The 16,357-nt window shown below is 46.3% G+C and overlaps 1 protein-coding gene across 3 annotated transcripts in view; it reads left to right on the top strand.

Annotated features, from left to right (window-relative positions):
* The window catches only part of NEO1 (neogenin 1), a 168,979-nt gene that overhangs the window by 103,849 nt on the left and 48,773 nt on the right, over window positions 1-16,357 (top strand). For all 3 annotated transcript variants that reach the window (XM_084213595.1, XM_084213594.1, XM_084213593.1), the window contains exons 6-7: window positions 141-295; window positions 1,614-1,734. In XM_084213595.1, coding sequence (XP_084069721.1) covers window positions 141-295; window positions 1,614-1,734 — 276 coding nt within the window. The remainder of the gene's footprint in view (window positions 1-140; window positions 296-1,613; window positions 1,735-16,357) is intronic.

Genomic DNA, 16,357 nt, shown 5'->3' with positions numbered 1-16,357 from the left:
ACCTTGTGCTGCCTTTGCTGCCGCTCACGCCCAGGTGCCCAGTCCATCTCTTGGTGTCGAGCTGGCTGTGTGTGGGACTGTCAGGTCTGTTTCTCTGGCTGTAACATCACCTTCTCGTCTTTGTTCCTTCCACCCTGCAGTTCCCCCCATGTTCCTGAAGCGCCCTGCCAACATCTACGCCCACGAGTCCATGGACATCGTGTTTGAGTGCGAGGTGACCGGGAAGCCAACGCCGACCGTCAAGTGGGTCAAGAACGGGGACGTGGTGATCCCCAGCGACTACTTCAAAATCGTGGTGAGTGCCCTGCCCATGGTTCTGGCCTGGCAGTTCTCCACAGTCATGGAGATTGGGTTCTTCTCTGGAACCTGCTTTTGTCCTGTTGATGTTGGGTATCACCAGCTGGGGTCTCTGTACAAATCACAAACAGGACAGGACTGCTGGGAACGTGCCTTGGGCTGGTTTATTTTCCAGTACCAGTCTCATGACGTGGTTATGGCACTGGGAAGATGCCAGCAGCTCACATCCCAGGCAGCAGACAAAGAACTTCATGCTACAACTCACTTTAAGAGTTTTTTGACCAGTCACACAAAGCAAAAGCACATTGGCAGTAGTTCCATCCCAGCACCATAAGCACACATCCCTTCTGTTAAAACAATGCTTGCTCACATTGGATACAGGACCTGCTTGTGAGCCTTCAAACACAATGCACAGAGCTCCATTATTAAGCTTAGAACTTCTTCATATCTCACTAGATAAACTTTTCTGCAGCTTAGGGAGTTATTCGAGCCAAGTGTTAGTATACAGACCATTGTTCTGTGTGTCTTTACTTTTCTACTCCTTACATAATTTTTCTGCTGACCTATTTCATAGCTGCTGCTTAGCTCCAGTCACAGTTCTGCTGTCTCTGAGGCCTGCCTCTTGCAGCTTTCCCAAAACCCTCTGCTTTTATGGATTCCCACAGTTTGGGACCTGGAAGAGAAATGTTTTTTTGAATCCCTTTAATGTACATTGCTTATGTTGTAAGAGTTGATGTCTTTATAGCTTGGAATTTCCAGGAGAATTGGGCACACAGGGTGGCAAAATGCACTGTCAAAGTACAAGCTCACCACAACCACTGGCTGTGTGTGCTGCAGTCTGTGCCCCATAAAAATTCCAATTTCAAGCAGGAGCTGAAATAGAAATGTAACTGAGCTGTGGATGGTGAGTTTAGCACAGGGGTGCTTCTACAGGGAGATTGCAGACACAGTAAAAGGCATTATTGGGACAGTTGAGAAATGAGTGGCTGTGTAATGGGGTGTACCTGGCTTGTAGGGCTGTGAGGTTCAGTCAGGGTCCAGAATACCACCAGAACAGCTGGGGAAACGTTAGGATTTGCCAGTGCTCTGTGATGCTAGAAAATGATAGCCATTAATGAGAACTTCTGCTGCTTTTTGAACCACTAGAGCATGAGGATTCAGAGCAAGGGAGGTGACATCTGGGAGCTCCAAACACGCTTTTCCCAGTTGCTGTCAGAAGTTTCTCCTGCCGCAGTCCCTGCCACATGCCCTGCTGACACTACTGGTTTGGCAACTGCAGCCCATTTCTAAGTGTTTTTTCTCCCTTTGCTCCTCAGAAAGAACATAACCTGCAAGTTTTGGGGCTGGTGAAGTCTGATGAAGGATTCTATCAGTGCATTGCAGAAAACGATGTTGGAAATGCACAGGCTGGAGCCCAGCTGATAATACTTGACCTTGGTAAGATAAACTGTGACAGCAGCAGAGAACCAAAAGTGGGGAGGGACCATTCCAAGGGACCTTTCCACATGGTGGGTTCTGTCAATAGCTCAGCTAGAGCAGGGTTGATTTTTTAAAAAATCATGTGAGTGATCCAGTGTTGTTTTCTGTACACTTAGTGAGGAGAATTGAAGGAGTTCTGCAGGATCCATCCTGTATTTTGAATAATATTTGGTGCAGTAATAAAACATGGTCAGAAATGTTACATGCTGAGGTTTACAAGCAAAAGCAGAATAGCCAAAATGAAAACAGTCACTAAAATCACAAATCTGGAAAAGAAGCACTTATGGAGTACACCCCAAATCACCCCAAATATTTTATATCAAAGTCATTCCAGTGTCAGAAGCCTTTTTCTGCTGTTAGTGTAAAAAATAGTGAACTTTGTCATTCCTGCAAACTGCAGCTGCACATCTGGTGCTTTACAGCTGCAGTTTAAGGTAAATATTTGTCCCTGTGCTCCAATCAGTGGAACTCCTGCCAGTGCTCCCTATGAAGTGTCCTGCATTGCATGGCTGGGGTGGCAAAGCAGAACAATTGGTGTTATGATTCAAGACCCCAAAAGAGAGGTACTGCAGATATCATCACTAAGGCATCAGGTTGTTTTGCTCTTTCAGGCCACAGAGTTCTGAAAAATAATTCTGAGAGCCCAAGGAAGAAAACCCCAGAGGATGAGGGGTGACAAGTCAGACAAGAAAATACTGTACTGAGGAGGGCTTTGTGTTGTCTTTTTGGAAGGGGGGTTGTTTTAAATGCTAATTTCTTTATTTGGTGGAGAGGATTTAGGAGAAAGAGTCTTAGCCATGGCTGGAGGTTTGATGGAACCTCACACCTTGAACAGGTGTGACTCTGCTGTCCCTGGCTTTGGTGTCCAGTGTGCAGAGAGTAAACTTGCAATGAGCCATAAAGAGAGATTTCCTGTTTATTTTCCAGTTGTTTTGTACAGTAGCTGTGCACTTGCTGCTCCCTCTGAATTCCTCTTTGGATCTGGGTGTGTTTCACTGCTGGCTGAAGAGCCACAGGTACTCTCCACAAGGATTTGGGGAATGCAGGGTGCCCTCTCCTGGGGTCAGGAGCTTTAATGCCTCGGATCCCTGGGATTCCAGCCTTGGAGCAGTGTCAGGAGTCTGCATCCAGCACTGCCCTGCTGTCATCAGATTGCCAGAAAAATTATTAAAAGCAATTTAATTTCTGCTCAGTGCATTAATCACCTGAGTGGTTTGCTGCCCCTTCCAGCAGAAGCATTATTCCATATTCTCCACATTTCCAACACTGAATAATGAATGGCCTTGGCTTTGGGAGCCCTGCCCAGGCCTGTGCTTGCACCCAGCTCCCAGCAGTGGTTTCTAAATGACTCTCACTGTTGTTATTGGAGTTCCTGTGGTCTCACTCCTCTTCCTTTCCCTCCCCTGCTGTTTGTCCAGTGGTTTCTCCTTCCTGCTCTGCTCCAGCACCTCATCCTGCTGTCCTCAAGGACTTTGCTCATGATGTCCTTTCTCTTTTGCATGCTGCCAGAGGATTTGGGCTGCAGTGGTGGAGTCTCACTGGGGGTGTAGAGACACACCTGAGGCCGTGTCCCTGGAACTCTGGGGCCATTGAGATGCTGTTCTCCAGCAGTGGGACACCCCATGGAACACATCTGAGTGGGACTGTGCTGTGCAGGGGGCTGGGATGGGCAGTGCCATGAGGAATGAGTGTGATATGTGAAATCTGGCAATTCACAGGTGGAAGAAATACAGATATTGGGTTTAAAATACCTTTTCTCAATCCATGAGCAGTGGAGAAGGAAACTGTTCTGGGAAAGAGGGAGAAGGTATCACATGCAGTAGTGGCAGCTGGCTTAGTATGAAAATTCAAACCCCTAATTTGAGCAAAAACTATTCTGAACATTTCAATCATTAATTCAGAAAACTTTTTTTTTAATTGTTTCATAGCTGCTGATGAGAAATGCCAACTTTACCAATTTGAAAAGTAACTTCAGTGAACAAAATGTTGATTAAGTGTTCATCAAAGTTCTTCCCAGTTAGCAGTGCTTCCCTTCCCGTGCTGTTCTGTTTTCTCCTTCCTGCTGGAATTGGCAAACATCTGGCTATTTACAAACCATTTCTCATTAGCCCTTTTGCTTATCAAATTGATCTGGAATGAACTAAATGCAAATGAGGAAGTGGAAGCCCTGGGGAGTTGCTCAGGGAGGCCACATGACTTCTCTCATCCAAGTGAAGTTCCACATCTGTGCTTTGTGCTCCTGGAAGGCAGTGGAAGTTTGAAATGCAGGGAGAGGAAAACATTCATCTGCTCCAAAGGGAGGCTCTCTGTGTTGGGACAGATTTCTGACTTGGAGAGAGCAGGAATTTGGTGATTCACCTTCTGCACAGCCCCACAGAAGCCTGTCTAAAGTCTGTCTGTGACTCTCATCTCCTGCAATGAGCTTGATGTAATCATCATAATGTTTTAGGCTGAGCTTTTTTGTGTTTTGGATGAGTTCTGGGGTGCTTTTAGTACACAGGAAAGTGGAAAATGTTAAAACACAGAATTGAAAAGCTTCTTGAGTGGCTTTTCCTCTAAACTTTGGTTATTCTGTTAATACATTTATAAAAGTTTATACCTGGAAAGGGATTGGCCATACAGAATCCACAACCCTTGCTTTTTCAGGAATATATGAAATAATCATGGTGTTGAGAGCAGAGACTTCTAGGAGTGTTTGTAATTGAGAAGGTTGGAAGGATAGAAAAGAGAGGAAGATTTGGATCAATAGTCTGAGTTAAATCCTCTTTATCCCTGTACTGAACATCAGGTGTAGAATTCTGCAAAGGACTTGAAAAGCCTCTCCTGTGCTTTCCAACCACTTTGGGATTTGAAGCTGTGTCCCTGTTTCAGATACTGGCCCTGGGCACTCAGTGCCTTTCAGAATTCCACTGGAGTGGCTCTGCTGCCTGCTCTGCCTTTCAGGAAGAATTTGGGAATTCTCCCTAAAAGAAGGAAATTCCTCAATGACCTCATTGCTTTGCACTTGGACTTTTCAGTCTCAATGCTTCTCTCTTTGCTCCTTGATGAAGAGATGGGGGGCTTGGTGTCCTGCAGATGATGGGGGGCTTGGTGTCCTGCAGATGATGAGGGGCTTGGTGTCCTGCAGATGATGAGGGGCTTGGTGTCCTGCAGATGATGAGGGGCTTGGTGTCCTGCAAATGAGTGCCCTGGTGTCCTGCAGATGATGAGGGGCTTGGTGTCCTGCAAATGAGTGCCCTGGTGTCCTGCAGATGATGAGGGGCTTGGTGTCCTGCAAATGAGTGCCCTGGTGTCCTGCAGATGATGAGGGGCTTGGTGTCCTGCAGATGATGAGGGGCTTGGTGTCCTGCAAATGAGTGTCCTGGTGTCCTGCAGCTGAGTGCCCTGGTGTCCTGCAGATGGGGGCCTTAGTGTCCTGCAGATGCCCCCATGGAGGACTCCTGCCTGTCCCAGAATCTCCATTATGCCTTGGGAATGCCTTTCTCAGCAACCTCAAATGTCTCCCCCCAGTTTTTTACACAAACCCAGCTAGCTTTACTTCCAATCCTCATTGCTCAGCCCCTGGATGTCCCACTTATGGAGCAAATACATTGAATTCCAGCAGAGCCATTCCTTGTCATCACTTTTACAGCATTTTTGTGTGTGTGGGGTGAAACCCTCGGGGTAACAGAGGCATTTGGGGTTTCTTGGTGCTGTAACCCAGCCTTGTCCAGGGAATCTGGCCCTGCTCATGCTGCCATGTGGGGACTGGGAAAAGAACAGGTGGCAACAAGTAGGAGGAGGGAGGCAGATGGTTCCCTGTCACCCTGTGTGAAAGGCATTGACGAGTACTCAGGCACCAGGGAAAAACAGGAGTGATGCCTGAATACTGTGGAAAGCAGGGTTTGGTCTGTAAACAAATATGCTGTGCTATGGGAGAACAATTTCAAACCATCCTTTCAGATGCACTGTGTCACCTTCACAAATGAAGGAGAGTGCTTTGGGGGGGCTCTTGTACTTTTATACTGCAAAACTGGGGTTTTTCACTCTGTTGTGACTTGTACAGGAGTGAGTGAGTTGGATGCCCTGCTGTAGGAGCCATGTCAGGATTGTTTGTTATGGAAATGTTTCTTTAAAATCAGTTTTTTTGTGAAAAAAGGTCTCTGTCCAAGCAAGGGTATCCTGCATGTGATTAATTAATCCCAGCATGGGAAGCAAGGAGGAGGAATTAGAAATCTGTGAGGCTTAGGGATCACAGAGACATCTGGGGATGGCTCCACAGGTTCTTCAGGGAGGAGGGACAGGGAACTGAGTCTCCCTGAAAGGCTGATTTCAGCATCTGCTCTCTTTGGAGAGGGTGATGAGGCAGCCAGGAGCACTGGCACGGGGCTCAGTGGATGGAAGGACAGCAGTGTGTCCTGCAGGGCAGGGAGGAGATGGAGCTTTTAACCCAGCCCTGGTGCTCCTGAGGGGTTTGAGCCACGTGGGGGTGCTGGGTGTGCTCTGTGTGGGACACTTGGAGTTTCCAGAGTGGGCTGGAATTCATTGCCTGTGTCTGGCTGCTGAGTGGAGCTGAGGATTCCAGCCTTCAGCTTCCAGCCAGGAGGCTTTGGCTTGTTTGGGATGTTTTTGGTAGGTTTCCATAGGAGGCTGTGTTAAGCATTTGATCCTGAAGGAGCAGAGCACAGCCATGGTCTGCTCACAGGGCAGGGCTTGGCTGTGTGTGTCCAGGAGAGCAGGAGGGATAAAGAAGGAGCTGCCAGCTGGGCTCCAACACCAAGTAAAAGCCAGAGAATCTGGAATCAAAGGCAGAAAATTGCCTGGAAGTGCAGGGATGTAGGAAAAACAAAGCTCAGCTGGAGCTGCAACCTTTTCAGGGAAGGTTATGGAGCAAATCCCACTGGTGGCCATGGTGGGGGGACCATGGGGTGATTGGGAACATCAGCATGGACCTGCCAAAGGCCAGCTGTGCCCAGCTGTTCCCCTGGCCTTCTGAGGGGAAGTGCTTGGGCCTCTGCTTGAGAGGAGAAGCAGATTTGGTTTGCTTTGCCTTTAGCCTGGCCTTTGGTGCTGTCTCTGAGGGTATCCCTGAAGCCAAACTGGGGCAATCCAGGGGGGATGATGGGATGTGTGGAGAACCATGGAAACTGGGAGATGTGATGTACTGGATGTGCTGAGTTTGATTCATCCTGCAGCCCCTGTTACTGCTCAGGCAGGGATGGGACACAGGGACAGGGAAAAGCTGCAAGCAAAGGAGTTTCTGATCAGAGCAAGGAGCTTCACAGGGCGGGAGCTGCAGTCCAGCAGCTGCCCAGGGAGGCCTGGCAGTCTCTGCTCTTGGGAGATACTCAGGGCACACCTGGACAAGGCCCTGAGCAGCCTGGTTGAAGGTGGCCCTGCTCCAGCTGGGGTTCAGGGGAGCCCCCAGCCCTGCTCTGTGGTTCTGACTCACTGGGAGCCTGGGGATGGACCTCTTGGTGTTGGTGCTCTGCATGCAATGGCCAGATCTGACAGTTCCATGGGATTTGTTTCCTGCTGATCTCCTTGGGACAGGCAGCAGTGCTGGTGCTGAGGGCAGCCTGACATCACAGCCCTTGTTTGAGTCAAGTCTGACACCACTGCCTGATCCCAGTGCCTCTGCTGAGTCCAGTTCTGTGGATCCTAACTTGGAGGGAGTTTTAAAGACATCATTTATTGCTCTAAATAAGTGCTTTACTGAAGCAATTGAGTTCTGTCCATAAACAATTCCATTTAGTGTTGGTGCCTCTCTGCCAGCTTTGGCCACGAGCTGTGTGCAGGCTTGGAGCTCTGAAAGGAGCTGGGTGGGCTGGGGGCTTCTCTGAGCCCCACAAAGGTGGAGAACATCAGGAATCTGATCCAAGTTTCCCAAAGCCTGCACATTTCAGTTAAGATTGTGCTGAAAATCTGTCATTTCTGCCCTGCAGATGGGACTGGACTGTTTGAAGTCATTTCAGGCTGACTTGGAGATGCCCATTCCTCACACAGGGGCCATTTCAGCTCCCCTGACCTGACTGAAAAGACTCCCAGCTCTAGCTGGATTTTAAAGGCAATGTTAAAAGCCTTATTTCAGTCAGGAGAGATGAAATACTCAGTGTTTTTCATAACTATAAGCTTCATTATGCTGTTTTAGGAGGCAAATAGAAGTTCATGTTGACAAGTTTTGGCTCCTACTGAAAGAAATGCAAAAGTTGGCACTAACAGGCCAACTGTGCTCTGCTTTGAAACACTCAGTTCCACATTTGGGTATTTGCCATGTGTAAAACATCCCATAAATAGGCCTTGCCTGGTTCAAGCCCTGAGGCAGGTTCCTCTCCTGTCACCTCAGGACCTGTTTTGGATGATTTCAGAGATATCAGATGTACCTTCTCAGGCTCCCTCTCTCTCACAGAGGTGATGTTTCAGAGTATTTTTTAGTTACATATTGTGAATGAAAGCATTCTCAGTCCATGGAATTCTTGGAGACTGCAGAAGTACTTGAAAAATCTGCAGGGTGTTGTGAATGAAATGCCAGAGCAAGATAAAAATATATTGTTCTTATTCAAAGAGCAGTAAAGGAGGACTCTGGGTGTTCCTCTGCAGGGTCTCCTGTTTCCTCTCTCACACAAACATTCTCATGTTCTTTCTGCCTTGTCCAATTTTGCATGTCTTCAGGAAGGAAAATGGGAAGAGGTCCCTGTGGTCTCCAGGAGTGGCTTTCAGGAGTCTCAGCATCCACTAGGAAGAAATAGATAAAAATTGAGCAGGGAGGCTGCAAAGCCTTGCAGACCAAAATTCACATTTTCTGTCAAGAGGAAAAAGTCCTGAAAGGAATGAAGTGTGGATTTTGGGGGAGTGGGAGAGGGTGAGAGACCTGGGGTGGAGCTGGATGTTCAAGCAGCACAGAGAGCCCATGGTTCTGGGAGAGCAGCTCTGTGCTGAGGGCACCTGGCTCTGCTGCACTGGGGACATGGGGAAAAACCTCTGGTCTGCTGGAGGGGGAAGATCTGAAAGTCAGAGAATGGAAAACCCAGTGGGATGAGCATCCTCAGAGCCAGGAGTAGCAGGGGAGCTTCCTCCCTGCTTCTGTTTGATATCCACATATCCCTGAGCCTTTCCACTCCCAGGATCAAAGTTTGTTCCCAGAAAGCTTTAAAAGCAGCAAATGTCAAACCCCGAGCTGCACATGGGGAACATTTAAGAACTCCTGGCAGTGCTGGGGCTCCACAGAGCTGAGAGAATTCCTGAAGTCCCTGCCTTCATCCTGGCCCTCCAGCATGCACCCAGCATCAGATGGATGCTGCAGGAACAGCTTGGAAGCCTCATTTGGAGAGCTGTGCTTCAGGAACATAAACAGCATCTGAAATCACAAACTGACTTCAAACACAGCCAAAGCCAAACTCAGAGAATGTTTTGTACTGGTTGTGTACACTCCAGTGCTAATTTTCTGTAAACACAGCAGTGTGTGCTCCTCTTTAGTGCTGAAAGAGTGGGGGTTTGGGGTTTAATTTTGATTTTAATTTACATTACTTAGCTATTATTCCTCAGGGGAAGGCAGCATTTGTGTTTCTCATGGCTGCATGTCTGTTCAAAATGGCCTGGGAGCTGTTTGAATTCAGTCAGTTCCATTTCTCAACTCAATTCCTGTTTAATAAATGATCTTTATTTAGTCTCTTTTTATGGGCCCTGCTAATATATAGTCTTATTGAGAAGCAGAACTGATTAAACCACCCTAGATCCCAAACTTCTTGAACGTTTAACTTGATGAAACAGGAGCTAAGCAGTTCTCAGTAGCCTATTCATGTTTAAAGCTGGCACAGGCTTGGAATAAATTGCTCTAATTTAGATTAAATTAGGAATAGATTAATGTTTGCCAGCGTGCTGTGAATTGCAGGGAGGCAGAACAGCATTTATATTGTGCTTATTAGTTTTCATTTCTTGTTTTATGGCTGTATTTACAGTTGGCTTGGCAGAGAAGTGGGAACCTCCTGATGGAATTCTTACAGGGTTGGGTGCCCTGACTTCAGTGGGAGCCCACAAAGAAGGGGCTGTGGGGATGCTGCTGGTGCTTGGAAACACTGGCACCTTGAGGTTTGGCTTTCACCAGGGGATTTGATGGCTAGAAGGAACTTGAGGAAATTCCATGTCATGTTGGAAAAGGGGTGATAGGTAGGGAATATTCAGTGGAGGCAGAGCAAGGGCCTGGAGGAGCAAAAACCTTCAGTGTTTGATGTGAAATACACAGCACACATCAGTAGCAGTTTGCTGTCCTCCACCTGTATTATTCCATATTTATTGTCCCACTGCAGAAGTGCAGTGAGGTAGGATGTGTATGGAAAGCTCTGAGTCCATTTTAGCACTTCTGGCTAATCCTGAATTCCTGAGAGAGTTCCTCAGTCCCATAAAAATCTCTTGGCCACCAGTAAGGCTGATTATTAACATCAAATACACCTCCCTCAACAGCACTGACATCCACCCATTCCAGTTGTGTTTATCCTCATATTTTACACATTCCTGGCAGCTTGGCTGGGTGATGTCATGTCAGGAGTGCTTTTCCCTGGGAACAAAGCAGTGCTGATGGCTCCTCTGCCTGCCCCTGGCTCCTGCTTAGAGAGGAAAATACAAATAACCAGGAGTGGATCACGAGGGCTGTTGTTTTTAGTGGCTTTGCTTTTTCCATCCCTGGATGAGTGGAAGGACAGGATTTTAGCTGTAGCTTGATATCCATCCTGACTACCAAAGGCATTTCCTCTGCCTTTGTGCCTCATATCCAGGGCTCTGAAGATTGACACAAACACCCTTAATTTGTAATTGATCCCAGCTCGTGTTGGAAAGGGAAAGATCAGATTTTGTCAGTCTCACACCAGCGGGGAGAACAAACACATGGGCTTAGTCTTAATTGGTTGCTTATATTTCAGAGTTGCTAAATGATACAGGAATAGCAGAGAGAGCAGAATGCCATTTGGAGAGAAGGGACAGGATTGGTTTTCACTGGCTGAGTGGGTAACAGGACTCATGCTGATGAAGATCTGGAGCTGGGAGAAGCCCCTGGTCCTCATTGACAGGATAACCTGCATGGGCTCATGGGGTTTATTCCCTAAGGAAATGCCAGCAATCCAACAAAGAAATGTCATTTTTAATAATGTGTGTTCAGTATTGAAGGCAGCTGTAAGATGTCACTGTTCTCACTGGGATAGAACAGCCTGGAGTGGGGGATTCTTGTTTTCCTGGTTGTTTCCCCTCTTTTCTCCCCAAAAAGAAACTCCTAATTGTGGATCCAGAGCCTTTAAAGGACAGGTGGATTCTGTGTGGTTTTCCTGCTCACACATCAGCACTGGAGGTGTTGAAGGAAAAGAGAGAGGGAGAAAAGTCATGCCTGGATCCAGCTGATTGGGGACAGACATTCCACCTTGGCCCTTCTTCAGCACCATTTGACATTTATAAACTGCTTTCAAAACTTTGTTCTTGGGCATTTTTAACAGTGGTCAGTGACCACAGCAGATCCACATTGAAATGTTGCATCTCTTGCTGTAAATCCCATCATGTACTTTTGGGGAATAACCTTCAATCCTTGTGTGCTGGGAAATGCACCCCAAATTCCCAAGGCTCTGTGCTGGGAAAAGCAGTTGGAGTCTAAAAATACTCACAGGGTTCCCTTTTTCTGTTAGAGGAGGCAAGTGAACAATACAGGTTTAAAAATAGAAAGCAAAAAAGTCTTAATTAAGAGTTTATAAGATTCCCAAATACCTTGATCCTCCTCTAGTCCTATAAAAATGGGTGAGTGTGAGGTGAGCAGCAAGGAGCTGTGGCCTTTAGCAGGGAAATCCAGTGAAAATGAATAAAATATCCAGTACCACACCTACCAGTGCTGCTCTGTAGGTGGTTATAGACTAGAAGAGGAAAGGGGGGTTTGAGGGAATCTTTTCCCTCTTAAAAAATATTAATTGTGTAGGTATAAAGGAAAATAGAGTGTGGTAGATATGTGTAAGAAACAAGTAGTTAAAGAGGCTGTTAATAATTAGTTTAAATTAGTTTTTTAAAGAGCTTGGAGAAATAAGGACAATTTTAACAGCAAGCAGTTTGTTCAGCCTCATCTGCTGCAGCTCCAGTTTGGCAGAGCTGGTGCTGCCAAGTTGTTCCAAGTGGCAGCAGCTCTTAAACAGAAGGAGAAGATGTCCCACTTGCAAGGTGGTTTTTGGAGAGGAGGAGCCATGTATTATTGTAAATGCCCAGGGAGCCCTGTGGCAGGGAAGAATGATGCCTCCATGTTCTCAGAAGGCTCATTTATTACTCTTTGATACTATATTATATTAAAGAATACTATACTAACTAAAGATTACAGCAAGGATACTTCCTGAATGCTAAAAAGATAATAATGAAAACTCCTGACTCCTTCAGAGCCTGACACAGCTTGGCCCTGATTGGCCAAAGAGTGAAAACAACTCCCAGCAGAATCCAGTGAAACAATCTCCAACCACATTCCACATGGGCACAGCACAGGAGAAGCAAAGGAGAGAAGAATTGTTTTCCTTTTCTCTGAGGCCTCTCTCTGCCTTTCAGCTTCCCTTTCAGGAGAAAACCCTGGGAGGAGGGATCATGTTCAGAGCATGTGAGTGCCACAGTGTAGGGTGACACTGAGCTACAGCCCTTGTGCCCCTGCAGTGTCCCACACAGGGACAGGGGTGTCTTGTCCAGAGGCACTTGGAGCAGCATGGCAAGTGCAGATGAAAGTTCTCAGTGGTCTGGGAACAGCAGCAGGATTTGTGTTTGCTGGGTTCCTTTCTTTCACTTCAGGCTCTTACTGTGGTGTTCCTTGGAAAATGCATCCTGAAATAGTCATGGCATGGTCTGGAATGCCAGGGTGCTGTGGGCTGGAGGGACCTGAAAGCCCATCCCATGGCAGGGACACCTTCCAGCATGCCAGGGTGCTCCAAGGCCATCCAGCCTGGCCTTGGCACTGCTTGCCTGCAGGATTAGGGGGGATTAGTGGGGATTTTTTGGATTATTTGGGATTATTGCAGCATTCCCAGAGCTCCCAGCACTGTGTGACCCCTTTCCCTTGGGAGTGCCAGCTGAGCATCCCTGTGGATTGGGATGGGATGGGATGTGCCCAGGGGCACCAGAGGAATTTTTGGTAGGAGCCAGGGGAACTTGAGAGGCATCTGGAGCTCTTCAGGTGTGCCAGTGGCTGTGCAGAGCTGAATCCTTTGCACAGGACGTGGGTTTTACTTGTCACTGCTCCTGGAGGGCTGTGCTTGAACAGAGCTCAGTTAGTTGAGAATAAAGTCACAGCTCTGCTGCCATTATTAAAGCCAGAACACTCTTGCAGGCTCTGCTGCTGTCAAGAGATTTTTTTAATTCTTCAGAGGAGTTCAATTGATGAATATTCACAGTAAGAAGAAACCCTGGCCAGGCATTTTTGGGGACACTTCCAGGCAGTTTTTCTGCCTTGGGTTCTGTCTCTGGGTTTTGGTTTGGATTTTTGATTCTTTTTCTTAAAGAGTAGTTGTTAAAAAATATTTAATTCTTTAAATAATTGGGTACTCACTACTGAATTTGAAGGCCATACCCATCATTTTACAATATGTGTTATGGTTTGAATTTCTTTCCAATGACAAAATATGTTTCAAAGCAGTTTAAAACTCCTTGGGGACAGGTGAGGTGTGTTTGGCTTATTTCCCTTTTTTTTAATAACCTGAGTCTCATGACTGAAATCCCTGCAGGGCTTTTTTCTCTTTCCATCCTCCCCTGGAGCTCTGGGCTGTGCTTGGAGCCAGGGGGTTCCTGCTGCCTTTCCTGGAATGCGTCAGCAGGGCTGTCACGCCTCTTTAAGGGCTGTTTTATGAGACAGGAAAAAATCAAATTGTTTCCTCTACACCAAAGCATTTCATGCTGAAACGGGAATGGGAGGAGGGCTCATTATCAGGAGGGGTTTTATAACTTCCTTTAAAATACAGGCTCCCAGTCAGAATGGGTTTATCTCTATTTTTATATATCCCAGTTTATTGAGCACCCAGCAGTGCCCGTTCACAATGTGAAACAGAAATAAATGCCTAAAAATCACAATCAGTGAGTGGCAGTTAGACACTTGCTTGTTCTGGATTTCTGGGGAATTTTTTGCACTCCATTTGTGCATTGAGTGAAGAGTAAATAACAGCTCTCACACCCAGTGGTGATGTAAATTAATCTAAGGCATTTAAAAATTTCAAATAATGCATTTTGCCTGCTCTGAGCTAAACGTGTCAGCATAGAGGAATAAATAAGGATTTATCCCAATTTTTGAGTTGGGGTTCTTGCCCTCAGCCCTCTCCCTGGAGTGAGGTGATGCAGGGCCAGCTCCTGGGCCCTTTGCTCTGTGGTTCCTGCAGGTGTAACTCCCAAAGGATGCCCTGCTCAGTGGCTCTGTGTCCCTCAAGGTGTTGGTTCCAACACTGTCCTGTTTGTCTTTCTGACACATTTCCAAAATCACACATTCCAAATTCCACACATCTCCACATTTCCAAGATTTGAGTCCACAAAGTTCTGCAGTTTAAATTAGCTCATGGAGAATAATTAAGTCTACAAAATCCCACAGTGGAGGGCATCTTCTGTTAGGCATATGTGGGTCTGTGACTTACACCAGGGTGGCTGTCTTTGGAAATCCAGGGGATTCAGGACATTTCTGTTCATTCTATAAAGCAGAAATTACTTTCCACATCTGTTCAGTCTCTGTTCCAGCTTTGCACAAAAGAATCAATTTGTGGAGGGAGTCCCAGAGATTTCTTGAAATGAGTTTTCCCAAGGGAAGAAGTTAATTCCATTATTGCAGCTGATCTGGTGAGACCAACTTCAGCACTTTGAGAGAAATTCCTTGGGCCAGGTGACTTGGCTTTGTGTGAGTGTGGTATCACTCAGGGAACAGCTGGCAATAACCAGGGGATCCCTTCTCTTGGAAATGTATGTTTGAAGCATTTGAACGAGGACAACAATTGGATACAAGCAAAAACATGGACAAAAAATAGAGAAAGCAAAATTTGTGTAGTGTGAACTTACTAATTTTGTTATTTCATGTTTATTATTGCACTGCAGCCAAGTGCTGCTGTTATTTTTAAATAGGATGAGCCCAATGAAATCAGTGGGATTTGACTGTGACTCTTTGCAGCATCACAGCTGCTTAATCCTGATCTGAATCCTCCCATGGGGACACCATGAAAGTTCAGATTTAGGAGAACAGAGCAGTAGGTAAAAGAAAAAGTTTGTAAGTCTTTATTATCTTTCTGGAACCAGTTAAATAGATTTATGGGAGAAATATTATTTATTGAGTACACAGTTTTATATGAATACCTCAAGTCAAAATTAAACATTTGGTGCCTCTTAGGAATTTTTTTTCTTAGGGAATTCACTTAAAACATTAGAGGTGTTGAGATCTGAATGTCCTAGGTAATTTTTTTTTCCAAAAGGTTTGTTGGCAAAATAGTTACTTGCTATTTTTAGTTGTAGTAGATCTTTGTTGCTGAAATCTCTGAAGTCCTTCCAAGGAGGATTTTCTCTTCTCCTCCTCTATGTATGACCTGGTGCCCCTGCTCCTTGTTGTCCCCAGGAATGATTCCACTGGGAAGGTCATTTTGGATCCATCTCCCCCTGGGAGGGCTCATTGGGTCCTTGACCTTCCCACCCATTCCTGTTCTGCAGGTGCTTGTGGCTGTGAATCCCTGCATTTCCACAGCCTTAGAGGCAGGGGTGTGGAGTTTGGAGGTCCCCAGGATGAGGGGAGAGATGAGGAATCTGACTCCTAAGTTCTCAGAAGGCTGATTTATTATTTTATGATATTATATTATATTATATTAAGAATGCTATACTAAAACTAAACTAATGAAATAGAGAAAAGAATGATGATAAAAACTCGTGACAGACTCAGAGTCCGACACAGCTGGCTGTGATTGGTCATTAAATCAACACAATTCACATGGAACCTCTCAAAGATGCACTTGTTGGATAAACAACCTCCAGAACTCATTCCAAATCAATCAGATAATTCTTGGTTTCATTCTTTTCTGAAGCTTCTCAGCTTCTCAGGAGAAAAATCCTGGGCAAAGACTTGGAATTTTCAGAAAATATCATGGTGACACAGTGGTGGCACTGCCAGGTGGGCCCCCAGGGGATTGGAGTGTCCCCAGTGGTTCAGATGAGGCTGGAGCAGATAACATTCCTGTCCCCCTTTGTATGGAGCTGATGGGATCACTGGAATGTTGTTGCCAGATGGGAGGAAGCCTGGATATGCCAGTAGGGGGAAGGCAGGAAAAGGGAAATCTGAACACAGCATGGAAAGTATTTCCAGTGATTTCATAACAGCCAGAGGCTTCAGTGAGTGGTTTTCAGGTGTGGCTGAGTTGTTTAGAAAAGATCTCCTGGGTGGTGGCCCTGGAGCAGCTCTCTGGGCATGTTTCCTCTCTTTGTTACCCACAAGATGAAAAGGTGGGGTCACACCCACCCCATGGACACCTTCACCTCTTGGATGTCACCAGCCCAGTGCTGGGGCAGTTCAAACCTTGTTACTGATTGATTGCAGTCCAAATCCTTGTGGGTGTTTGCACACCCTGCAAAATATTTGGATCAAATAGTTGGA

The sequence above is a fragment of the Fringilla coelebs genome, assembly GCF_963513975.1.
Source record: "Fringilla coelebs genome assembly, chromosome: 12".
Classification (NCBI taxonomy): Eukaryota; Metazoa; Chordata; class Aves; order Passeriformes; family Fringillidae; genus Fringilla; species Fringilla coelebs.
The sequence above is the reverse complement of the archived record's forward strand: the minus strand, read 5'-3'. Positions and strand labels throughout refer to the sequence as shown.